The sequence below is a fragment of the Nelumbo nucifera genome, chromosome 4 (genome assembly GCF_055504915.1).
Source record: "Nelumbo nucifera cultivar China Antique chromosome 4, China Antique-T2T, whole genome shotgun sequence".
NCBI lineage: Eukaryota > Viridiplantae > Streptophyta > Magnoliopsida > Proteales > Nelumbonaceae > Nelumbo > Nelumbo nucifera.
Genome location: NC_142652.1, coordinates 36,641,025 through 36,667,877, shown reverse-complemented (window position 1 = coordinate 36,667,877; position 26,853 = coordinate 36,641,025). Strand labels below are relative to the sequence as shown.

The 26,853-nt window shown below is 41.0% G+C and overlaps 2 protein-coding genes and 1 pseudogene across 4 annotated transcripts; 1 reads left to right on the top strand and 2 right to left on the bottom strand.

Annotated features, from left to right (window-relative positions):
- Positions 1-349: 349 nt before the first annotated feature.
- Positions 350-25,129, bottom strand: LOC104607424 (two-component response regulator ORR21-like). Of its 3 annotated transcripts, none has more exons than XM_010273064.3 (6): positions 24,354-25,129; positions 18,847-18,999; positions 18,363-18,764; positions 18,025-18,101; positions 12,375-13,592; positions 350-1,046 (listed from the first exon to the last, which is right to left on the bottom strand). In XM_010273064.3, the coding sequence occupies exons 1-5, from the start codon at positions 24,535-24,537 to the stop codon at positions 12,375-12,377; spliced, it is 2,034 nt and encodes a 677-aa protein (XP_010271366.1). In that variant the 5' UTR covers positions 24,538-25,129; the 3' UTR covers positions 350-1,046. The 3 variants fall into 3 exon arrangements, with proteins under 3 accessions (XP_010271366.1, XP_010271368.1, XP_010271367.1); XM_010273066.3 differs by having other exon boundaries at positions 24,343-24,850; XM_010273065.3 differs by having other exon boundaries at positions 389-964.
- Positions 6,379-8,267, bottom strand: LOC148792170 (uncharacterized). Its single transcript, XM_088903740.1, has 4 exons — positions 7,961-8,267; positions 7,515-7,735; positions 6,742-7,405; positions 6,379-6,620 (listed from the first exon to the last, which is right to left on the bottom strand). Exons 1-4 carry the CDS (start codon positions 8,265-8,267, stop codon positions 6,379-6,381), a joined length of 1,434 nt encoding a protein of 477 aa, XP_088759866.1.
- Positions 24,901-26,853, top strand: LOC104607457 (putative serine/threonine-protein kinase-like protein CCR3 pseudogene; annotated as a pseudogene).

Sequence of the window (26,853 nt, the reverse complement as noted above, 5' to 3'; positions counted from 1 at the left end):
GGTTTATCATAATTTTGGACTAGGTACATCCTTCCAAGTTTCAAGTTCTAACACAATGTTTCAGATGCTGTGAATCATATAATTTGCCTGACCAAATGCAGCCAATAAACTGAACCACCCAACTCTACAAGTCTTCATAACATCTATAACGAATATTTATGGACTGTAGATCCCCATGCCGTGACATGGTAATTGATAAATATCACCTAATTTGCATGCACACTTGATCGTTTGATTCTTGTACTGCAATATCATCCATGACTAGCATCATGGGAATGAACGCCATGGAGCGGAGGCCTTAAATCATAGAAAAGGCAAAACATAACATTCACCAGAACCCCATCTATTTGCACAGAACCCTTGCCTACAGCTTACACTCAATTTCTGATTTTAAGGGTTTGATTACAGGAACCGTGAAGCTAGAATTACCCAATAAATAATGATGGTACAACTACAAGTTGAAAGTTGAAACTCTTGGAAGAACAAGAGGTTGGCTCATGTTACTGCACCGAACTCAACATGTATCATATGAAAAGCACTTTCTAGTAAAATAACCCTAAACTCTGCTATGTCTCTTGCTTCTTGACTTGGAAAATAGAGAGGATGATAATGCGGTTAATTGCAAAAAAAAGTGTTTTGTTATTTCCGTTGAACTATACGAGAGATGCAATTTAGAAAAATATGCCCACCCGAATGCCTTCAGACTCTGGTCACAACTTATTTCCCTAATAACCAGTTAAGATGGAGAAGCTGACCACAAATTATTTCCCTAACAACACTTCACGACTGGATATATCGCATGCTCTAAGCACAGTAAGAAACTATAGTACAAGGAAATTTCTCTCCTATCTTGGTTAAATCAGAACACAAATACAGAGAAATTTTGAGAGTTCTTACCTCCTTGACGTATGTTGAAGCAGAGAAGAGCTTTCTTCAGGGAAACAGGATGTTTAACCCAGAGAATCTATGGAAAGAATAATAAATATTTTATGTAATCTCTTCCCAGAATCAAAGTATTTAAAGATATCAATCAATCCACAGTAGACCTGCTCACCAAGTATCACAAGTTTACTGCAAGTAAGACCATGAAGTATGGAAAAATATCTGTATGCAAACCTAAGCATATAAATGCCATCATAATTTTAGCGGTAGATATGATGCTATAATATGATGCTAATGGTCATTGACATTACAATGTTAGAGGATGAGGAACCAATATAAATAACTTCTATAAGTAAGAATGTACACGTGCATTTCATCATATATGTACAATGATAAGGTTTATTTCACTATTATCCTTTGTTGTGCAATTCAATACCACACATTATCATGCTAAACTTGATCAAACTAGTGTTACATATGATAAATCACATAAGCATAACTTTGACTATTCATGCATAGACATTCAAGTATGTGAATATGAAGGGGGTGTTCTTTTTTCATCATTATGTACACAATCATATATCCAACTAGGGATGCAAATCGGGTTGCCCAGTATGTAAATTTCTATTTCGGCTAAAATAGCATGTTTATTTAGCAAAAAAAAACACAAAGCTCAGATTCAGATTTAAACCCATTCAAAATTTTAACAATCCTCATTCAACCTAGACCTAAGTTGTACCCCTGGATCCAACTAAATTCCAAGATTAAAATAGTACCACACAACCATCTTCTGTTAACAAAAATACCAGTGAATTATTATGACGACAAAAACATTACCAATTCCTTGGTCAACAATAGTACCAATTTCCTAATGATAAAAAGGACCACGTAACAAAAGTGAGGTCTTTGTTCTGTGTACAAAGGAAGGGAGCTAAAATAACTCAACTCCCAGGACTTACACCCAAGATTATAATAGAAATTACAACTGAGCCCAAAAAATAGAATTCTCCTTCACCCCTTGTCTAGCTAGACCATCTGCAAATGAGTTTGCACTTCTCTTACCCAAGTGCATTGAACCTCAATATCCTTAGCCAATTGAATTTCCTCTTTTCATTGCTGTAGTTCCAGAGCCTAGAATTGTATCTTTTAACCAACTTACCACGATTTCAGAGTCTCCTTCTATGACCAGTTTGTTGATATTCATTTCTTTAGCCCTTTGTACCCCTTCTAGAGCTGCTAGTATCTCAACACTCGAGGAATATCCCACTCCAATTGGGCCAGAGAACATGGCTAGTAGGTTCCCTTTTTCATCCCTTAAAACTCCCCCTATTCTGGAGGGCCCTGGGTTGCCCATGCTGCTGCCATCAAAATTCAGTTTAGCAAAACCAGGACGTGGAGGGTTCCGCCAAGAACTGGATGGAGACCATCTTAACTGGTGCTGACTGTGCAATTTCCCTTCACTTCCTTAGCAAATCATCTACTGAGAAATCTGAAAACATATCCAGAGTTTTTAACCAATGTGTCACCCTTATATGAATTACCTCCGAAGTTACTTCCAAGCTTCTCTCCTTTTCTGAAAAAAAAAATCCTTGAATTTCTTTCTTCCCAAATAGTCCAGCAAATTGCAGCCCTGACACATCCCCACATAACCTTAGCCCTTTTTGTTGGCCAGATAGAAGGGGTGGAAGTAAACAGGCTTTGCACATTCATTGGGGGAGTCCACCATCAGATGTGGCCACCTATGTTCAATACAATGAATTTTCTCCTCTTACTGGACATTCATAGGAAGTAGTTCTATAGGGAGTCTACAATCATTTATGTAGCTTAATTATTTTACTTTCTACATTACAACCATGAGGTTCTAGGTTAATCCAGTTATCTTACCCCATTCACCACCTAAAAAGGAGAAGAGAAAAGAAGAGGATACAGCACAGAATTTTGAATGCCATACAAAAAATGCTACACACTTTTTCTATCACATTAGATGTTAGGATTTAGGAAATGAAGTAGAAATCCAAGCCAATACTAAAATATGACAATAATGTTTTTTGACTGATGCTGTTTCAAGTTTGTTGTTTGTGTGATGGCAAATAAACAGAAAAATAATTCAAACATTGGCCGATGTTTGACCGGCAACACTCTAGCCTCAATCGACCAACGATGTTTGGTCAAACTCACAATCATCGTTTGATTAGTGATGGTTGGAGACTTCAACAGCGGAAGAAGAATGCAGGATGGTTTGGGGGGGAGGAAAGGTACTTTCAGGCAGAACAAGGGTGGCAGGAGAGGATCAGTTGGAGAAAAGGGCACTAAAAGAAATCAGAGGGGCTCCTGTGAAATTAAGGCAAATCTACGCCACTTTTTTCTGGAAGCAGAGAAGGAAGGAGTTTTGGAGAGAAGAAATTTCTTTCAAGGTTGCTTGGTGGGTTGCTTTGATATGGATGGCCTAGATGGAGATGAAATTGGTCGATGGGAAAACAGGACCTAGTGGTTTTGTGATGGAGTGGGTGATAGGAAAATGAATGACAAGTTTCACCAGTGGAGGCATCCAAGGTCTTGAACATTGGAGCTAGAAACTTTAAAGTGGCTTTGCTTCATCTTGAGCCATGGTCAGAAAGGTGTGAAACCTGGGTGAAAGCAAAGGACGTTCCTAGTTACATATGGATTAGAGTGTATGGCCTTCCCCTACACTTGTGGCATTCTCAAATCGTGCAGAAGATGGGTGATGCCTGTGGAGGTTTCCTAGAGGTAGATGAATCAGATGACTTCCGATTGTCCACTGAATGTGTACATATAAAGGTGAACAGGATAGGTGTTCCACCCCATACGGTGAATATAGTGAATGGGGATGTTTTATATGTGGTTACTCTGTGGCCAGAGATTAAAGTGGAGAAACAAGCAATCCCCAAGGACTTCCGGAAGCAGTAGCTGTGGGAAAGGAAATGATTATTCAAAGGGTGGCAGGGTGGTCAATTGAGGAGGTCAAGAAGAGAATGGAGGAGAGAGATTTTACATCAGACCAAGATGCAGGAAGCTTAGGAAGAAGTGACTGTCCACACAATGGTCATCGGAGAGGAGAACGAATAAGGTTGGTGTACGGTGAGCAAGAAGAAGAAAGGGAGATGTGGCCATTCCAACAACCTTCAATCAAAAACCCAGATCCAATGGCCATAACATCAAGGTGAACTTTTTTTTTTGGAAAAGGTAAAGTAATATTTATTGAGAAAGAGATACAAACAGGAGGCTGAGATCAGTCCCTGAAATGGCTGACTGATCAAAAACAGAAAATACATGAACCATCAAGAAACAGAAAATAAAACATCTGATACATTACAATTTCTAAACTCAGCAGTCACAGACAGCCATGAAACCAGCTTGCCCACTAACTTCTGAGATAGATCCTCCGGACTAAGAGACTTGTTATTAAAAACCCTCTGTTCCTCTCGGTCCAGATGCACCAGATAACCACAATTGGAATTAGCTTCCAGAGGACCTTCCTTTTCTTGCTCAAACCCTTAATCTGCCAACAGTTTAACAACTCTTTAACCGACCTCGGCATCACCCAGCTAACCTTCACAATGTTGAGGAGATGATTCCACAAATGAGCAGAAAACGGGCAGTGGATGCACAAACGATCAGTGGATTCAACATTGCAACCACATAAACTACAAGACAAGTCTGAAACCTGGATGCCCCTTCTCACTAGGTTTTCCTTAGAAAGGCATTTATTTAGAGCCATAGTCCAAACTAGGAAGCATGTTTTTGTCAGGCTGGTTGGATTCCATATTTGCCGAGCTGGTAAATCAGGCCCACCCCTCCTTCCTATCAAAGCAGCCAGGGATTTAACAGAAAACAGACCATCAGAATTCCACCACCAAAACCACTTGTCCTCCAAATTATAATCCAGAGCTTGATTTTGGAGACATGACAAGAGATTCACAGCCTCTTCCATCTCCCAATCAAAAAGATTCCTGCGAAAAGAGGGAGTCCAAAGAACTGAACCACTCGAAATGCTATAACACTCAGCAACTGAGACCTCTTGATCTGAAGCACACTGAAATAGGAGCGGGAAGGACTCGGCAAGAGGAACATTAGAACACCAAGGGTCCTTCCAGAATTTGGTCCTATTACCATTATCCACCCTAATTGAGACTCCCCTGGCCAAATCTGAATAGGTCTTCATTATCCCTTTCCATAGGGAGTTACCCCAGTTAGGAGGAGGATCCCTAGTTCTCCGGTTTCCCCAACTCACACCATATTTACTGGCAATAAGATATCTCCACCACGCATCAGGCTCTACAGCAAATCTCCATATCCATTTACCAAGCAGATAAGAGTTAAAATTTTTCAGCTTCCTTATACCTAACCCCCCATCTGATTTGGGGAGGCAAACTTGCTCCCAACTCACCAAGTGCACTTTCTTCTCCTCCTCCCAGCCTCTCCAAAGGAAGTTCCTTTGAAGCTTTTCGATCTGATTTGCAACCTTCTTAGGAATATAGAAAAGAGACAAGAAGTAGGTATGCAAATTGGAGAGAGTACTCTTAATCAGAGTCACCCTCCTCCCAAAAGAAAGATATTTTGCCTTCCAAGAAGCCAGCTTCCTTTCCAATCTCTCAATAACTGGGTCCCAAATTACAAAGGAACCACCACTCACCCCTAACGGGAGGCCCAAATAATTAACTGGGAGCGATCCAATCTGACAAGCCAAAATATCAGCACATTCAGCTAAATTAGAAACTTGTCCAACTGGGATGATTTGGCTCTTGTTCCAATTTACTTTTAGCCCTGTGATCACTTCAAACCAAGATAGAATTCCAAGGACAAGTTCCACCTGAGAGGGAGGGGCATCCACAAAACATAGAGTATCATCTGCAAATTGAAAAATATTCACCTTCTCTCCCCCCAGCACAATAGCAAAACCATCCCACTCTCCCGAGCTTGCAACCTTCTTACAAAACAGAGTCAAGATCTCCATTACACATATAAAAAGAAGAGGAGATAAGGGGTCTCCCTGCCTAAGGCCCCTGGAACTGCCAAAGAAACCTGCAGCCAGCCCATTTACCAGGACTGAGAACTTTGGAGAAGTGATACAGACTTTAATCCAATTTCTCCATTTCTGCCCAAAATTCATCTGATGCAGCACAAGGTCCACACATCTCCAGTTAACATGGTCATAGGCCTCCTCAATGTCAAGTTTACAAATCAAACCTAGGGAACCTTCTCTTTTCCTTGAATGAATGAGCAGCGCATTAGCAATAAGCACCGAATCCATCATCTGCCTCTACCCGAAATGAAAGCACTTTGGTTGTTTGAGATAACACTACCAAGTACTCCTTTTAATCTTTCGGCAAGCACTTTAGCTAGGATTTTATAAAAACTATGCAGAAGGCTAATCGACCTAAAACCCCTTATATTGACTACACCTTCAATCTTTGGAACAAGGGTGATGAAAGTAGAGTTCAGGCTTCTCTGCAAAGAACCCCTCTCAAAAAAGTCCTAGAAAACATTTATGATGTCCTGTCTCACCACATCCCAGCATTTAATGTAAAAGAGATTTGTAAGGCCATCGGGACCAGGAGACTTCTCATCGGCCAACAACTTGATTGCTCCTTTAATTTCCTCCTCAGAGAAGGGACCCTCAATAAGGGAAGATTGCTCCTCACTCAACTGGTTAAAAGGAAAGGATCTAGGGAAAGGTCTAAAAGACCAAGATTCCTTGTACAACTTCTTATAAAAATCTGATGCCACAAACTTCATGTCAGTCTCAGTGATACCAACCCTGCCCTCCCCCTCCAGTTTGGTAATTACAGAAGCTCTAGCTCTAGCATTTTCCATTTTGTGAAAAAAAATGTGTATTACTATCCCCCTCTTTTAGCAAAGCAACTTTAGCTCTTTGCCTCCATTTAATTTCTTCCACCACTGCCAGTTCATCAAACTTCAACTTGGCCTCCTGTCTTTTTAATCTAAGCTCCTTAGCTATGGAACCAACTTCTTCAGCTGTATCTATCTCCTTTATTAAACTCAGGAGAGCCTTCTTCTTTGTGTCTAAATTCAAATTCTTTTCCAACTTCCAAATCTTTAATCTTGCTTTGATGGCCCCCAATTTCTTTGCCAAAATGAAAGAACTGGTACCCTCTACCTGCAGCTCCTCCCAAACTGACTTCAACAAAGGAACAAGATTAGCATCCTCAAACCAAGCATTCTCTAGTTTAAAAGGAACTTTGGCTCTCATTCTAGCACCACAAACCAGCTGAATTGGACTGTGATCTGACACTGGCCTAGGAAGAGCAATCTGCTTAATCTCCGGAAAGACATCTTCCCAATTAGATGTAACCAAAAACCTGTCCAGCCTCACTAGGGTAGGAAGATCTTGATTGTTGGTCCAAGTAAACTTGTTACTATTGGAGATGAAGGTCTTGAAGCTCAAATTTGTTGATAAATTCAGCAAACTGCACCATATCCCTCGATCTTCTCCCACCCGAACTTCTCTCATCCACCGACAATGTGACATTAAAATCCCCACCTATAATCCACAGACAAGAAAGGTTACCCCTAGCCACAGCCAGTTCCTCCCAAAACTCCTCCCTCCAACTTCGGTCATTAGGGCCATACACATTAGTTATTTGACAAACATTATCATCAGCAAGCTTCAAAACAAGGGAAATTGAAAAATTCCCAATCTGAAATGAAATCAGACCACAAACATTCGGGTCCCACATGCTCAGTAACCCCCCTGCACTTCCAACAGCAGACTTTGACCTCCACCTAACCTCCCCCTCCCCCCAGATACTCCTAATCACTGCTGCCTCCACACTTTCCAATTTAGTTTCTTGTATCAGAACCACCTTTGAACCTGAAGTTTTTCAGAGAACCACAAACAACCAACCTTCTCCCCAACCCCAAACCCCCAACTTTCCAAGAAAGAACCTTGAACTCCATAACAAAACCACCCAGTATGACAAAAAGCATTTAAGCCTTTCTCCCCCCCGCCCCCTCAAACTCCCCTCACTGCTACCCCCTCTTTCATTAAGGCTCCAGGTCAACCGTAACAGTTCTCTGCTTCATTTAGACTTATTACCCCCTTTCTTTACTGTGGTTTTTCCCCGAGCCAAGCGCATTCTTTGCTCAACCCCTTCCAAGTACTTGATTGTCTCCTCTTCCAAACCTTCTAGTGAGATCCCCAGGAATTTCCCCAGCCCCAATAACTTAGAAGAGACCCAAGAGGAATCAGAACCACTTACCGATTGCTCCCCAACCAGCTTCGGCGGAGCCAATAATTCATTACTACTTTCCTGCAGCTGCCCATCCAATGGAAACTCCCCTAGCTGAGTTCCAGAGCTTATTCCCTTCCCCCTGTAACCCCACGTCCTCTTGTCCACCTCCATCAGCCATAGCTTGAGACTCCGCAGCCACCATCACAATCAGGTCCACCTCCAACAGATCCTCTTCCTCACTCTGCACCACTAACTGATTTGGCTTTTGCTGAACCTTACCTTCCAATGCACCCATTTGGGAGGGCAAAGACTTCACAACCACTGAGCCAAGGTCCACGGCTCCCCCCCCCCACCCTTCTTCTCTTTACGGGAAACAAGCGCCCAACACTCCTAAGAATTCCAAATGGCCCCTGCCTCCACACCCTGATGACATCCCCTAGCTGAACTAAAAATTGGACTCAAAAGGGCCCCTCTAATGGGGGGTTAAGTTCTTTTGGAACATTAGGCCCAAGCCCAACTTTCGTATTAGAGCAAATTAAACTCGACTGGGATGGGTGCTGCACACCTGGCCCAAGAATATCATTTGGGCTACCATGGGGCCAACTGAGGCCCAAGAAGAGGGGGCTGGATCACCCCATGTTAATTCGCTAACATGCGGCCCACATTAGATTCCATTTGGATCTCAGCGAGACACTCCCTGATTAAACATTTAATGGTTTCAACTCCCAAAACCTGCCCACTGCCCCCCAAATTCAAATTTCGAACCTCCTTAACACCTGATTCCTGGGACTGCCCATCTGGACCCTTCGATGACACCCTAATCGGATGGTTCACAGGAGACCTCATCATTGCATCGTCTTCTCCAACACCGGCCACCGGAGATGAGACCCGCAATCCATACTTTTTGCTTCGCACTACTTCAGAAGAAAAGGGAAGGACACTCTCGCCAGAGTCTTCCAGAACCAACGTTTTGGAATAGCTCGAAGCCCCCTTTTCTTCTATCTGAACATCACATGACCTCTCTTCACCACCTCTCCATCTTCGAACCAATGGCAACATCTCTTGCCAGATCTGAACTGTAAAAGCCACTTCCCCCGCCACCACTTCCACCTTGTGCGGAATATCCTTCCCCCTATGGATTCTCATCCTATCCCACTCACAGGTCGAAATATCCATTGGGGAATCATCTGTTTCTATGAAGCCCCCACATGCATCCCCAATAGCCCTAATGACGCTAGGGCACCAGAGGAGAAGAGGAAGACCAAAAACCCTAATCCAGCTCGACTCCAAGTCCTCCCCAACTGCAAAAGGATCAAGGTAATAACAACCGACCCTTGCCCCCCACCAGTCCAACAACAGGGGGTTCCTTCCACACCTACACGCGATTGACAAATGAAGAGGAAGAGCCCATCCGCCATTTTCTTCACTTTCACCCCCCTAGTCTCCTCCCAACGGAACCTCCCCACCAAACAATTCCTCAAGAAATCCCTTCTCGCATTCACCCCCTGAGGATCCGTAACTACCACCCTCTTGCCATCAAGCCACTTCACCTCCAAAGATTAGTGTTTTAAAAGCGTAAGGCGTAAAAAAGGCACAAGGGCCATTTTGCGCTTGAGGTGCAAGGCGCAAGGTGAGGCGTGTGCCTTTTTGAGGCAAGGTGCACAATTTAAAAAAAAAAAGGCTAAAAATTCAAAAAAATATGCAAAAAAAAACCAAAAAATTATAAAACATAATATTAATAAAAATATAAACTTAAGTTTTAAAATAAATGTTTTAAAAAACCTATTATCTAAAATTAAAATACATAAATATAATATGTAAAGCATATTCAAATGAGAATTTAAAAATGAAATCAAACAAATAAAACATTTTCAAGCATATAAAACCCACAATCTCTTTTTTTTCTCAACTGCATCAATTAGCTAATGTGACATATTACATTCCTAATTCTACGAGCTGCCTTTGTGCCACAGCCCTCGTGGCAAGCCCAAACAAGTCCATGTTAGGGTCTTAAATTCTTAGTTTTCACACAAAAAATAATAATTGTATAGTTTTAATTGCTTTTAAGAAGATATTTTTTTAGGATGAATGAATGGACAACATTACCAAATAGGGGATTATCGAAGCTCCAGTTCGCTCGAGACCCCAACATGGACTTGTTTGGACTAGCCTTGAGGGGTGTGGCACTGGGGTTCGGGGGCGGATCCCCCGGCCTAGCCGCCAGACTCAAAAAAAGGAAAAGGCGGCAAATTTTTAAAAGGCACACGCCTGGTCTAAGGCACAAGGCGCACCAAGTGTGCACCTTTTGAATGGGTTGCGCCTAGGACCTGGGCAAGGCGCCTACCCTAAAATGCGCCTCACCTGTGCGCCTAGGCATGCCTTTTAAATCTCTGCCAAAGACCCAAACACCGGCCAAGCCCCCACAGCCGCCACTTCACTATAAGAGGTTGAGAGCCTTGCCCTCCCTTCCTTCCCCATTCTACGATACCAGTTGAGAGCTTACCACCTTCGATTACCTCCACCTGGCCTCCTGAAAGACACATTTCGCTCCATCTTGACTTCAAACAAAGAAACTTCACCGGAGAAGAGAGCGACCTTACTGGAGAAGAGAGACTTCCTTCTCTAATCCACAATTCAAAACATCAACCAACAGATGGCAAAGGGAACTTGCTCTGATACCATGTCAAGAGCAATTTGAAAAAAGAGAACAATTTGAATGGGCATCAACAATAGCACACACCCCAAAGAATGATTAATGATTAAAAACCGTGAGAAAGGATCATTATGTCCTCTTACAAGAATAATTAAGGAGCCATACACATATGAAAAGATGCTTTATAGATAATGTGAACTTTCAATGTCTAAATAGAGAGACCACCCTTTTAAATGGGTGTGGGGTATGTGCTACTGTTGCAATAAATGTGAATAGAAAGGGAGATGGGGCCCTCCTTGTCTAAGCCCTCTTAAAGCAAGAAAGTGGTCCACAACTGCTCCATTCACCAAAATAGTGTAACAGCAAGTCCTAACACACCCTAAAATCCATTTGCACCATCTTTTCCCAAAACTACTATTCTTCATCACCTCCAACAAAAACCCCAATCCACCAAGTCATAGGCCTTTTCCAGATCTAATTCTTCAAGGAACCCAATGAATTATGGAAACAAATAATTGCACAAAAATATGGCCTTCAAGTTAATGGTCAGGATGCGGCTGAGTCAAACCTTACTTATGGGTGTGGGGTATGGAAAGGGATTTACAAAGGTTATCCTCAGTTTTTGAAAGGAATCAAATATAAGGTTGGGGATGGCACCAGGTTGAAATTCTGAAATGGCATTGAAGTTCCGATATCCCACTAAAAGAGGTGTTTCTAGAGTTATTTCCTCCAGCCTCTGAAAAAGAAGCTTCTGTAGCTGATTGCTGTGTTGTTTTTGGAGATTCTCTTGTCCGGAAGTCCGGGTTCCCTACTTCAGAAGAGATTTCAACGAGTTGGAGATTCCTCAAATTTCAGAGCTGTTGTCAAGGCTGCAAAGCATAAGATTAAACCCTTTGGTTCTAGATCAGTGCTGCTGGGGTTGGTCCAAATCTGAATCCTTTTCAGTTAAATCTTTTTATAGAGGTTTGGATATTGCTTCTCTATGTTCTTTCCCTAGTCAAATTGTTTGGGGTGGAATAGCTCCCCCAAAAGTGAAGTTTTTTGTTTGGGTAGCTGCTGGAGAAAGTGCATAGTGAAGGATATGTTAATTACAAAAGGTATGGTGCTGCCAGATACCAGTTGTGTCTTATGTGGCAAGGAGGATAACCACTTGTTTGTCCATTGTGAGTTCTCTTCTAGAATCTTGTCAGACCTTTTCAAGGCTATTCAGTACTCTATCTACATGCCTATTTCTTTAAAGGCCCTTCTTGAAAATTGGAAGGTTGGAGGAATGAGCAAGAGGGGGTGGATTCGGTGGAATGCTATTCCTTTGGAAGTCCTGTGGTCCATTTAGAGGGAAAGAAACAGGAGAATTTTTTATCAAAAGCAGTTCCAGGTAGAAAAGGTGATACCAGTTTTAGATGATATTAGAGGGTGGCTGAGTACTAATTTGCCTTTCAAGGAGGATATCTTGGCTCCTTTTGTGGCAGTAAATTATTTTAAAGGTTCGTAAGGGTGTTTATACGTACATAAGTTTGTCAAGTGGCTATACTTTGCTATCCTTTTTGATTAATACAATTTTACTTTACCTCTTCAAAAAAATAATGATATCAAGCATGCATAGAAAGAAAAGAAAATGCTATTACCTATTTTGAGAGAACACTCATAAGATCATTTGGAGAATATTGTCGGAACACTGGGGCACCTACTTTAGCATGTTCAATGTAATCAAAATTGACTTCTTGCTTCACTACGTCTCCATTAACATCACCAAATGTTTTTGCATGGCTCAAGTTGTCAATTGGCGGTTCAAGATCATCCACTGCAAACCGGCTAGGAATGGAAGTCCCTTTACCAACAAAACCAAGATTTTTGCTGGGCCCTGGATCTGGAAGTGCAGCTGTTTTTGTGCCATATGAACCTTGAATTTCACATCTATTTGGAACAAGTCCTGGCAATTGGCTAGAAGCAGTAAAAGGTACAGCTGAATTCTGGACTTGCCAACCTGCACTACTGTCAGCATGGACTGAGCAAGATGAAACCATTGGGGATACAGATCCTGCGACAGCATACCCATTAAGCACATTAATATTCTTTATGTCCACATCCGGGACTTGTCCAATACCTAAGGAGACATTATTTGCTTGCCCAGAAAGTAAGCTGTAATCAATGACAGTATTGCTGTTGAAGCTGGAGTTTTGATTGAGGGAAACAGCAGTTGTTCCTGCTGGAAAACTGGTTGATGATTGAGATGGTACAACAACACAAGAAGGCTGCACATTAATTGTATGGCCAGTTTCAGATAGAACGCACTGTTGTTGGTGCTGGTGCTGTTGTTGGTGCTGGTGCTGTTGTTGTTGGTGGTGTTGCTGCTGCTGCTGTTGTAGCATTTGCATCAAAACAGTACTAGTTTGGGTATTTAAACCCCAAAGGTTGCTCGCTGGGCCCACTGCACCAACACTATTAGTTGCCCATGATCCAAAGCCTGAAGGAATATCCTCAATGGATATATTGGCTTGAGAAAACTGTTTGGATATGTTAGATGGACATTTTATTAAAGGTTGATCAAATGCCACACCACTTTCAACAGGAAGGCACTTGGGCCCGTGAAGTGATGCTTGTAGAAGAACTGGCTGATCTATTGCAGGCAAAACCAGGTTACTTGTTGGTCGACCTAAAAGTTCAGCATGAAGAGCAGCCAGCGTTTGTGGAGGAATTTGACCAGAAGCAGCCAAAGCTTGAATGTCAAGTCTACCTAGTGAACCCATTTTCGCATTTGATTCTACAGGCCCACAAAATGAATTAGGAATCCCACCCTGTTGTTGAGCTACTCCACTTAGTCTTTTCAAATAAAGTCTGAATTTCTGCACATGAATTAAAAACAATTAGATCCAGTGTGTCTGTCTTGTTCAAACCAAGACAATGGAATGCAATAGCTCATGATCTGGCCAGTTCCGGTTGAGGTACGAATGGAATGGAAGATCCTCTCATTTCCCCTCCCCAGTGACTGAAGGACCTTATTAATTTGGCTGCTGTGTCATTTTCCATTATCATCAGTTGTTATTAATCTTTGTCTTTTTCCACTTCAATATTAGAAGCTTAAGAGATAATAAGAGGGGCAACTGGAAGAAAAGGTTAGGGGTTTTAAAAGGGGTAAAATAGGAAAGGAGAAGAAAAGAAAGGAAAAGGGGGGTGGCAACTTGAACTGGGTTGGGTAGGGAGAATAGATCAAAGGTCGACTGGGTTTGGGTTATCACAAGGTTTAGGTGTGGATCAGGAGGTCAGAGACAGTGGAGTTCAAAATTCTGTTTCTGGGCCAAGCAAAGACAAGCTTCAACAGCAGGAGGTGGCCATTCCAATCACAGTAGCAGTTCAAGCAGAAGATCCATTGCTGACCTCAGATTGCCTTCAGGTTATTGAGAGTGATCCTATTGATGTTCTAGCAAGGGAGACAGCTGAGAAAGGAGCTGCGGCTTCAGTGAATGCTGGCCATTCAAACATAATAGTGGAGGGGTCATTCTGCATCTCCCTTGGCTGAGGTTAGGCAGGAATCAGAGGGGTGGAAACTAGGGGGAAGTGGTGACAAGGAGGATGGGGCTCGAGAAAAAAAAAAAGGAAGTTTCCGGAGGATAGTGAAGGGGCAGTAGGGTGGCCAGGGTCTACAAAAGGGAAAGAAAGATCAATAATTGTAGGTGAAAAAGAAAATAATAAAGGGGGTGTGGAGTTAGGAGGGGGAGAGGTTGGACACCATGAAAGTGAAGGAAGGGTTGGGGAGGAAGCAAATGAAAGGATAGAGCCTACAGAAGGAAGAAATTTAAACAGAAGAAAAAAGTACCAGTGGTAAGACACTTGGGCTGTTTTTCTGGGACAGAGAGGGTTTTGCAAGAAAGGCATTTGAACAATTCAAAAAAAGTAAGAGGGACTAAGGAGGAAACAGAACAGAAGAAACTGGTGGAGGGGTGAAGCTTGGGACAAAGGAGAGGTCCAGGAAGAAGCCTTTGAAGCGGAGGATTCAGAGGGCAGCATGTGGAAGAGAAGGATGTGAAGGGTGCAGGAGTTCTGTTTGCCATTCGTCGGACAATCTAGGAAGAGAGGAATAAATGACTACTTGAAGGCAAGCATTGGATGATGGAAAAGATTGTTGCAGCCTCTGGCAAGTGTGTAGAAGAATGGGTGTTTGTCTCTGTGGATTTGCTTTAGTCTGCCAGTCAGGTTTAGGGGAAAATCTTTGGGATGTTTTTGAATTACGAAATTGTAATTTTGATTGTACCTTTTGTCTTGTCTCTCTTCGGTGTTGTCTTAACACCTGAGCAGCTTGTAATACCTTTTTATTTTAATGAATCTTTTTCTTTTTACTATCAGAAAAAAAAATGTTTTGTTTGGACTTATGAGTTGATTTTATCTTTAATTATCTAACGAAATGCAATTATCTTCACCCAAAAAAAATTAAAAACAGTTAAAAAAATTTGGCCAATTGAATAAAAAAATTATTGAACAGGTAGATCTCCCATCATATGTTCTCTAAGTATAAACAGCTAATACCATACATCATACTGGTGAACCAACAAAAAGTGTTGCTCAACAGCCAACAGCATATTTCATACTAATCAAGGCTGTGATGATTTATGAAGAAATTGAGAAGAGGTTGCCAAAATCTTTAGTGTGAGAATTAAACTGTCAATGGCATGGAAGCCTCCTGAAGAGGGTGTCATCAAGCTCAACTTTGATGGAAGTAGTTTAGGCAATCTAGGGCCTTCTAGTATTGGGGGAGTGTTTAGAAATGCAGAAGAATTAATAGTTGCATTATATTCTGGTCCTACTGGAGTGGGGGATTCAGTTAACGTGGAAATCCAAGCAGTGTTTCAAGGAGCAAAATTTGCCAAAGAATGAATTTTGCTAAACATGGGGTGAATGGGAATCAGATTTTTTGGGCTAAGTTGCAACTCTTTGTATTGATTAGAGGCTGCATCCCGCACCTCAATGTGGAAAGCTTCCTATGTGCATCATTTATGTTTTCAGGTATTTAATAAAATCACTCATTAATAAAATCCAAAGGAAAGTAGGTTCTGGAACCCAGTAGGGGAAAAATTTGAAAAAAGATTGGTAGCCTAGAAGAGAAACTATATTTCCTTGGGGGGTAGAGTTACTTTGATTAAGGCAACTCTAGCCAACTTGCCAATATACTTCCTATCAGTCTTTAGAATTCCTAAAAGGGAGGCAAAGAGGTTGGAAAAATTGATGGACTTCTTATGAGAACCTAGGAAGACACTTCATTAGGTGTGAGGTGGTGAGTCGAAGTAAAAAAGGAGGTCTAACATTAGGGAATGTAGTGAGTAAGAATGAAGCTGTTTTAGGTAAGTGGCTTTGGAGGTGGCCCTTGGAGGGAGAGAGAGAGAGAGATAGAGGTTGTGGCATGAAGTAGTGAAGAGTATCCATGGCTATTCAGAATCAGGTTGGAATGCCGGGGTATCCCGAAGGGCTTTGCTCACAACACCCTGGAAGGCAATTTTTGGCATTATCCCCAAATTCCTCAGGTTTGTAAGGTATGATGTTTGTTCTGGAAATTCCATTCTTTTTTGGGTAAGAACTCAACCCCTAAAAGACCATTTCCCTTCTCTCTATTCCATCTCCCTCTTTAAAAAGAAACCTATTTCGAGGTTCCTTCCCCGATTCTCCCTTTAGCTTTAAACTGGAATTTTGGGTTCCAAAGAGGGTTAAGGGATGACAAATCTTCTTGTGTTTCAGGCCTCTTGTTGCTTCTAAACATTGTGTGCTTGGACCCCCCCTAACCCGGATAAAAGGGTTTGGTCTCTAACCCTGGTTGGCTCCTTCACTTGTGCGTCTTTCTTTAAATCCCTTTCCTCCACCCCCTCCTCTTAGGTCTTCTCTGTTAAAGAAGTCTGGTCAAGGCCAATACCTCCTAAAATAGTTGTGTTCTGTTGGGAAGCCTATTATGGTAAGATCAATATTGTGGAAAACTTGCAAAAGAAAAAACCCTATATGTGTTTGTCCCTAAATCGGTGCTTTATGTGTAAAGTGAAGGGTGAGGACTGTAACCATTTGTTGATATCTTGCTCTTTTGCTGCCAATATTTGGAACTGGGTTGTATCATTATTTGGGTGCAAGTGGAACTTGCCCTCCGAAGTAAAGCTACTGTTCACTCCGTCTGCCTTTGGGAGAATGACAAAAAGAGGGAAGCTAATGTGGAAATGTATCAGGGCCGCTACCTTGTGGACATTATGGGAGGAGAGAAATGCTAGAATATTTCAAGAAAATGAAAGAAGCTTTGCTGAAGTCAAGGAGTGGATAATGACAAGGACAACCTCGTGGTTGAAATCTTCACACTTGCTAGCGGACTACTCCTTTGATGACTTAAGGAGAAATTGGGCAGCAGTGGCTTCTACAGTCTCCACAAAGAACAAACCACAAGTAGAATGCAAACCACCACCGGAAGGAATGGTAAAATTGAATTTTGATGGTAGCTGCCAAGGTAACCCAAAGCCATCCGGAATAGGAGGGACTCTAAGAGATAAAGACAGCAATATGATGTCTTTATTTTCAGGACCAGCTGGTGTTGGTGATTCTGTAAGGGCCGAGATACTAGCAGAGGTACAAGGTATACAGCTGGCCAATCAACTTGGAGTTGACAATTTGGTAGTTGAAGGGAATTCCAAGGTAGTAGTGAGCTGGCTGACAAATCCAGAAACAGCTTGCTGGGGTTCCAGGGATCTGTTAAAGAAAGTTAAATGGCTGACAAGAAATATGACAGCCAGGGTTCAATGGGTTAGCAGATCAGCAAATGCAATGGCTGATTCTCTGGACAAGCAAGGGGTACCAAGGGGAAATCTGTTTTGGGCTACCTTGTAATTGTGTTTCAGGCTTGTGTTTTTTAGTGCTTATAGTTCAGTCCTTGGGGGAGGTAACACCCCGTGCCTCCTCCTAGGCTGACTGTACTCTCTTTATTTGATTTAATGAAATCACTCTTATTTATCAAAAAAATAAAATCACTCATTACTCATCAAAAGAATCACAAAGGATAGACTGAAACCTAAAAGAAATAGCATAAAGGCTCTTACTATTATCAACTTTTTTCCTTTTTTTTTGAGAAGGTAAGTATTTAATTACTATCAACAAAGGGTGCAAAAGATGGTCCTGTATAGACTAATACTGTGCATGGGACCGTATTATCAACTAAAATATTATTAACTTGTCAGAGAACGGGGAAAAGGAATGAAAAAGAATCTTGCTTGTCATCACATACAAGAAGAGAAATTCGTAAGTAATTTGAAACCAAACCTGCAAATGGCTTGCAACATTTTCTCTAGTTAGACCTGGAACATTCATTAGCTCAAGTATTCTCTTTGGAACAGCTTCTGCAGTGCAAGCAAGAAAACTCAGTCACTAATAATTATTTAAAAAAAAAAAGCAAAGAGGTTTAAACCAACCATCCTTAAGAAATTGTTGGAATCACAAGCCATAATATAGTAGCTTGTATCTTTCATTTTGCAGGAACTTGCAGTGGCAGTTTGTCACTTGGCTGTATTTATCTCTATCATGTAATACAAAATACTTCTGTAATAAGGAAAACACATGTGAAAAAATATAATGAAGGGATTTGTTCAAGAGGTTCATACTATCAATGCCAAGCTGGTTGACAGCACTGACAAATTGCTGATGGAGCTCCACTGACCACACTACACGAGGTTTCTTTGATGTTGATGGGTCATCATTTTCCATTTCTCCATCTTCTTCATCTTCTTTAGCATCCCTCCTTTTTTTCTGTGCTTTCCAATTACCATCTGTTCCTTCATTAACAGATGAAGTATACTCAGCATCATCTGCCCCCCGTTTATGGCAATCATTATCTTCCACACTACCTGAGTGTTCATGTTCTTTCTTCTCATTCCACTTTTTACGAACAACATGCTGCCAAATATTCTTCAGCTCTTCTACACGTACAGGCTTAATCAAATAATCACAAGCCCCATGTTTGATCCCCCTCATCACTGCACTAGTTCTCCCATCAGCAGACATCACTAAAGAAGAGAACATCAAATTATTTCAGAAAACCAAGAACTCTAATTGTCTATGTTAAGAGGTAAAACAAATGTTACTCACTGATAACAGGTAGGTCCATTTCTAGCCCAACATGTTCAAGAAGCTTAAAGCCATCCATATCAGGCATGTGAACATCACTTATTACTACATCAAAACAACCTTTCTTTTCCCGAAGAAGATTTAAAGCAACAGTAGCCCGGCAGCAAGTTGTAACTGTGACCAAATAAAAATTGTGTCAGTTGTTTATTTTGTGGTAATTACATTTTTAAAAGAATAATTACATTAACATCTAGCAATAATTGATATTTGCAATATAAAGTCAAGAAAATATGTATGGAGAAGGGACTTTTAAACACATGGAAAAGTTTTCTGTTCTAAAATTTAACCCTGAATAAAGGTCAAAGATGGAATTCATGGGGTCCTTTTGGGCCCCAAAACAAGTTGCCATGTACAATATTCCTGGGTTGTTTAAGGAATCACACTAAAAGAATAGAATAACAGAGTAAACAGACTATATATGTCATCAAAACCATCTAACCTTCTCCAATGTTCCAACTATACGGGGTCAGCTATACTAGTTCCACCATTCCATTCTGTTCAGTGTCATAACCATTGTTAGACATATATATATATGTATATATATATATATGTGTGTGTGTGTGTGTGTGTGTGTGTGTGTGTGTGTGTGTGAGTGTGTGTGTGCTTCTGAAAATGCTTCCTAGTGGGCTCAAACAAGGAGCTTTCCTACAGAACCCCCCCCCCCCAAACCTATTCCTTCCACGTGGAGGAATCCTGTGCCCAATCCAGATTACCCATCAGATAAGGGATGCATTGCACTAACTACATGTTCAACCCCACAGCAGTCCATATCATCCCTACACACATCCTTCAGAGTTTTTGACAATTGATAATAGCCATTTATACATGTCATTTTTAATGAAAAAAGTTGCCCATAAGGGTTCATTATGAACAAATGGCAAGGTATTTTGGACCGAAATTTGTTCCATCAGTAAATGATGGGGAGTGGAATATGGGTACTCCTTTTAAGCTCAAAACTAAGCAATCATTTTGTTTTTCATAGGAATGGTAACTTTCATTAAAATTTTAAAAACATAGCATAACATCTCAAACATTCCAAAGCTGGAATACTGAACCCAAATTCATAACTATTGTTACAAAACAGCCCAGAAAAGTTCACTCCTGTTTGATACTTGTTGGGCTAGAGCATCAGCCAGGCCATTTGCTGTTCTTCTAACCCATTGGAAGTTTGCTTCAACTTCCCTTGTAAGACACCAAACTTCTCTCATAGCTTGCCTGTGGATTCCAGATTCCCAAATTTCCACTTTTCATCCAGTCTATAATCTTGAATCCCCTTCCACTTCAATCTGGTGTAGTCCCATCTGTTTAGCCAGTCTCAGACCTTGCAGAATGTTAACACCTCAGCTCTTAACGAATCGCCAACTCCTATAGACCCCAATAAAAGAGCCAAAATTTTTCCTTCCCTGTCTCTAAAGACTCCTCCTACACCTGAAGGCCCCGGATTACCAAAAGAACTGCCATCAAAATTGAACTTGAATTTTTGTTGAGTAGAGGCTTCCCAACTCTCTTGAATTGCTGGACTAGATATTGAAGAGTTTGCTACTCAATTCCAGCGCCTGATTATATCAACCACTTTGAATTCCTTAACCAACTCAGCTGGTTTTACACAACGCACTACCTTGATAGTGATGCAGTCAATCAAAGCCTCCCTCGATTTTCTTTTTCCTTCAAAGATTCTATTATTTCTTTCCACCCAAACTGTCCATAAGACCGTGGATCTTGTGGCTCTCCATAACAGGAGCACAGAAGCCTCACCACAAGCAAAGAAAAGGGAGCAGATATGAGGGGAAAAGCACTGATTTGGCCTTCTTTTTTGTAGAAGCCCTCAATTTTGGAGGCACTGGGGTGACCACACTTCTTTGGCTGGGAGCGACACAAAACTAAGTTATCATTGTATGGAATGTTCCTAGATTATTTATGGAAACTCACTAAACAACCTGATTGGCAACCCTATTCTGCAAATTTGTAACCCCTTAGGGCTATGCCAAATAACCACAGAAAACACAACAACGAGACAATATTAACCCAGGGAATTTGATGAAAAAAAAATAGTTCCCTAATAGAAATTACCCCTCACAACATACTGACAAAAAACAAAAAACAAAATTAACCATCACAACCCCTCTCCTTACAGGATCATTAAGTTAGATAGCCTAGGAATCCACTTGAACAAGGTCATCATTCTGGAAATCAAAGTCCCACCTCTCTCATTGAGTTAGGAAATAGATTCACAAATCCTCGGTGGAATCTCACCATCAAAAGTTGAGCATGAATTCACACCACAGAACAAAATATAATCTTACCAACCCTAGGAAAAGTCTCAATGAAATCTAAACATAAAACTTGAGAAGTAAAACACCACACAAACAAGCATACACATGGAGAAAAAATTAATAATTATTCAATATAAGAATATAATAAGAAGAGTTCTCCCTGCCCCAAAGTTTATGAAGAAATAAACTTAGTAAGTTGTCTCCTTTGGCTACAACTAATCACTGTAAAAGAAAGAAAATACCTAGGCTTCAATTTTCACTCAGCGGGTAAAAACTCTATAACTTTAATTATTTTCCTACTATGTAAAAGATCCCAATAAGTTCAGGATTATAAAACATAAAGCTGAGTTACAGGAAAAGTTACCTGATAAAAAACAATTATCAAATTCCCTCCCTCAATAATTAAATAATTTTAGCCATCTGATTTAAAAATGACAAGAATAATTAAATAATTCAAAAATTCAAGCACTAAACAAATATTTGTGGCCATTAAAATGCATCATCAAAAATTGTATAGTTTTGACCATCTAGGTGGTGTTTGGATCTGTGGCATTGCATTGTGGTGCATTCCCCTTTAAAGTCCAGGCTTCCAACAAGCCACCATGTAGGGATTTTGACTTTACCTTCCAAAAATCATGTTTGGTTGGATATAATCAAGTACAAATGTACGTACTACTATTTGCATAGGGTTATGTGAAAGTGCTTTAGGTGGTTGTCATTGCATTCCCCTATCCGCATATCAATAACTTGAAGAGATATATGGATCTATACTTTTTTTACTTCAGTAATAAACTCATTACCATATTTTTAAGGTGCCAAGGCGAGGCTAGGTGACAGGGGGCGCCTAGTTGCCTAGGCGTCACCTAGGCAATGGATTTTTTCAAGTAAAAACATGTATCCTAGGGTAGTTCCCTAGGTTCCATAATCGTTTTTCCTTAATAAATATCCATAATTTTCATAATAAACTTCATGTTAAAGTATAGGGGCTGAACTCCTATTTCTGTTATAGGAAAAGAAGAAAAAAAAGGTGGAAGAAGAAGAAGAAAATTTGTTCATTGGACAACATTTTATGTTCTTTCTTACTTATTGGTTCAGGTTTTGAAGTCTTTGAGGGTTCAATACAGCATTTAGCAATTTTTGTGTTGATTAAACCCTAACAAATAAGAAAATAACAAAAAGAAATTAGTATATAAACACACAAAAGGAGTATTTTAGTTTAAAAATGTCCATTTTATAATTATAACCTCAAAAAGTTAAGAATATAAAAGTTTGTTATAACACGCTATAGAAAACTGCTTGGCAATTAGGCAAGGTGAGACTCCAAGGGCACCTTGTCGCCTAGGCGTCCACCTAGGCGTCACCTTGACAATTATGCTCATTACTAATGTAAACAACTTGGAACCAAACCAAGGAAACTAAAATAATAGACATATAATTTTCAAACATTGGACCTTACTTTTTATCAGCATACTTATTAATACGGCTAAAACCAACCACTAGTCAAAAGTCGTCAAGTAGCAACAAGCTGGGGGGCAAAGTCATTAATTGACTTCACATCACCTTAGAAGGCCAAGCCAACCTAAGAGTAGCTGACTTGGTCAGGCCAACCTGACCATGCCAACCTAACGCCAACTTACGACATGTACAGCTAGTCAATTGAGGAAGCAACATGTGGACAAACATATAGATGCTACATGTGGTTGAGCTAATCAAAACATCAATGCCAGCACATTCAATGCAGGGTCATTGCCTACCATGCGCACACAATTAGTCGTGTCAACTAAGGGCATGACAAGTGGACAAAGCTCCAACCACAGGTGAGTGGCATGCCCATTCTTGGATGAAACTCCTCTCCTATAAATAGGTGAGCCCCTCATTTGTTTAAGGACACACACAAGACACAAACCAAACACCTCGGCACACCTCACTTAACCTCACCTCACTTCATATCATATCTTATCAATCTCCTCAGTTCATTTTCTCTACTTTTGGTGTTACTAATTTGACCATCCCCGAGATATCACCTCGAGGCCTCTAACGTTCCCCCTCTATGATTACAGGTGACACTCCATGTACGAGGTGACACTTCGAGGCCGAGGTGACACACTATCAAGTTAACCGGGATTAAACCCAGCAAATATTGAAAGATTTAAACTAAGTAAGAAACATGCTCTAAGATCACTTACCATTTATCCACTTTTCCTCTACCCCACCCCATGCAGGGTAAAAAAGAAAAGAAACATCCAACCCCAAGAAGTTGAACTGGAGAAATTTACAACAAACAACCTAAGGCCCAAATTGACCAATCCAACCAACATCCCAGTTGATCAAGTAGTTCTAAATCAACAAAATCTCAATAAGTGGCAAAGTCAATACACTAAGCCATGTGGTCTATGTGTAGTATCACCAAACTATATCAAAGACTTATGAGTTGGCACATGTCTATTATCACCAAACTATATCAAAGATTTATGAGTTGGCACATGTCTATTATCACCAAACCATATCAAAGGTTTGTGAGTTGGCCCATGTATATTATCACCAAACCATATCAAAGATTTATCTATACACTTTCATGTTTATACGGTAGTCATCTTGAAGCAATTACAGGAAGCCTGTAATGTCATTCCATCAGTTCCTGACTCACCTTCTATCGCTCAGAAGCTTCAGAGAGAGAGAGAGAGAGAGAGAGGGAGAAGTGGAGGAGATGCATACTGTATGATCAAGGCCGCAGCATTGAAATGGACCACAGGCCCACAAGAAACAGTGGATACTTTAACTGCATACATATTGTAGTTCAAACCCTATCGAAGTGTCAAATACCCTGACATCTACCATGACATGTCGAAGTAACTACCTTGTACAATTGTCATCATAATCTAAACACATTGAGTGGGAATCAAGCAAACAGCAAAAAAGCAAATACGAAGAAAAGTTGCCCACTTCAAAGCACTAAACTAACAACGCATAATATAGTAATTAACAACTGAAGCTTTTCGTTCTTACAAATGGAATTCAAACAACATTTATCCTCAATTATTAAATTCTAACACAAATTTTCTACATTCATTTATCCAAATATCTAAGAACAAACGCCAAAAAAAAAACTAGTAAATCTCAGAATCAATTTGAATCACCAACTCAACGAAATAAATGAAATACAAGCGTATGCAAAAGAACAGACGATAGAGTCACCATGATACAAGCATTTCCGAAGCATCTGCTCCAAAATCTTCAAACAAGTGGTATCGTCATCAACAACAAGAACTCTCAGCCCAGCCGGGAACTGATCCGAGACAACTGCATCAGTCTTGCACGAACCATGACTGTTCCCGCTCGTGCTTACACTCGATACAGACAATTTCTGTACAGTAGCCATCACCAAAACCCACGAAAACAAACAACTCTTGCACCAAACCACTCAAACCTCCTACTTCTCCACTCCAACAATCTCAAACCCACCAGATCCTCGCCCATGGCGGATCCTTCCTTCGAACTCGATACCCAAACCTAGAGATCCGCATCATTTCCATTTCCCAACAGATCATCAACACCAGAACCTCAAAGTCACTCGCTCAAAAAATCCTCCTCCAAACCTTCCAGATTCTTATCAGTTCCAACCCCGACCGGATCTGCAACCCAATCACTGTTCCGCCTGCTTTGACCTTCGAACGAGTAAAAGAGAATTTCTCGAGGGATTTTGGCTTATTTCATGTCAGACTCTCGATCCAGAAAGTCGAGAATGGCTTCAGCACAGCACAGAGATAAGGAAAGAAGACGAAAATTAATAAAAAAATACATTTTTTATTTTTTAATGAATAAACACAGAAAAAAAAAAAACGAGGCGTAGGAGGAGCAAAGGAGGGCGTAACGCTATATTAACAAATTGATAAAAAATTGGGAAAAATACGGAAACACACGATGCAGAATTTTGAATTCCATCCCCCCTACAACTAGCTCAGTCCCCCTATAAATCACATCCTGTGAATTTAGCACTAATATTTTGGGCCTAGTAATTCTGAGCTGGGCTGATTTGTATTTCTCCCTAAAAAATTTAGGGTAAATTATAAAGACTCTTCGTGCGAGTTGTGACAAAGACCCCTGTACTTTGTTTTTCGACAAAAACCCCCCTCGACCATGAGACAAAGACCCTTTCGTTAACTTCCCGTTGAAATTGGCTGTTATAATATTTTTTAATCCCTTGAGAAAAATACTATTCATCTTCCCCGATTTCACGAACGCAGTGGTAATCTCTTCTTTGTTAGTGTTTTAACTCTTCTAGGCCCGTGTGTTCAGGACTGCTCTTGTGGTATATATGGTGATTCGCAGAGTCTTTGCTATGGTTCCAGGAATATCTGTAAGCCATGCAATGGCCTACCGCCACCACCAGCTCCGTTGCTGTCGCCGCCACCGCCAGCACAACAGTCGCAATCGAAAAAGACGAGCAAGGGTTTATTGGCTTTTGTCGTTATAGGATTTCTTGGGATCTTTTTGGGAGCATGTACTCTTATCTACACCTTGTGGGCTGGAATATGTTGTTGCCAACAGAAGAAAGTCAATAATTTCGTTCAACCCACCATAACCGGAGGTAATGCTAATGCTGGCACGCCAGCAAGCAGTGGTCCATTGAACACTCTCTCGAGATCATCCACCATTAGGCGGCAGGGCTCTCGAGCAATTATGCGGCAGAGCTCCCAAGTGATTATGTGGCAAAGGAGTGGGACCTCTTCGAAGCACATGGACAAGGCCGAGGAGTTCACCCTATCAGAGCTTGTAGCAGCCATTGACAGCTTCTCGTCGGAGAATAAGATTGGAAAGGGTAGCTTCGGGATTGTGTACAGGGGGAAGCTGGTGGATGGACGTGAGGTGGCAATTAAAAGGGGAGAGACATCCCACAAGTTGAAGAAATTGCAGGAAAAGGATCTAGTTGGTCTAGTGAGCTTCTGCGAAGAAAGAAACGAGAGGCTTTTGGTGCGAGTATATGAAGAATGGCGCACTCTATGATCATCTACATTCCAAGAGCAATATAGAAAAGAGCAACAGTATTTTGAACTCATAGAGGATGAGGATCAAAATCGCACTAGACGCCATAAGGGGAATCGAGTATCTTCACGACTACTCCGTGCCACCGATAATTCACAAAGACATAAAGTCATCAAACATTTTGTTGGACGGAAATTGGATGGCCAGGGTTTCAGATTTTAGGTTATTGTTAATGGGGCCATAGACGAATGGGGAATACATGCAGATGAAAGCAGCATGAACGGTTGGATACATTGACCCCGAGTATTACAATCTGAATGTTCTGACGCCGAGGAACGATGTGTATGGGATGGGAGTGGTGTTGTTGGAGCTGCTAATGGGGAAGATAGAACTATTCAAGGAGGACGAGGAGGGAGGACTGATTAGTGTGGTGGACTATGCGGTACCCATGATTAACGGGGGAGAGTTGCAGAGGGTGTTAGATAGGAGGGTGAAGTGTGTGAGCTTAGAGGGAAGGGATCAGCCCGCGATGGCAGACATTGTGACTAATTTGGAGAGTGCATTGAGTCTGATGGATCATTACGGTGATGGTGCACTGTTATTGATTTTCGACCGTGGTTGCAAATTTTTTTCTCTCTTTTTTATGATTTGTTGGATTAAATTTCATTTTTTTTGGTTTATGTGTATATTAGTATTGATTATTGGATTGTAA

Excerpts from the sequence above, each read along its gene's own strand:
- LOC148792170 (XM_088903740.1), bottom strand. The coding sequence starts at position 8,267 with ATGGAGGTGGACAAGAGGACGTGGGGTTACAGGGGGAAGGGAATAAGC. Across the intron at positions 7,736-7,960 it reads AACCACAGTAAAGAAAGGGG|GTTCAAAGGTGGTTCTGATA; the intron begins GTAATAAGTCTA and ends GAAAAACTTCAG. Across the intron at positions 6,621-6,741 it reads TTTGCTAAAAGAGGGGGATA|ATTTTTATAAGAAGTTGTAC; the intron begins GTAATACACATT and ends TTGTGGCATCAG.
- LOC104607424 (XM_010273064.3), bottom strand. The coding sequence starts at position 24,537 with ATGGCTACTGTACAGAAATTGTCTGTATCGAGTGTAAGCACGAGCGGG. Across the intron at positions 19,000-24,353 it reads TCGGAAATGCTTGTATCATG|TTACAACTTGCTGCCGGGCT; the intron begins GTGACTCTATCG and ends ATTTGGTCACAG. Across the intron at positions 18,765-18,846 it reads AATGGACCTACCTGTTATCA|TGATGTCTGCTGATGGGAGA; the intron begins GTGAGTAACATT and ends TCTCTTCTTTAG.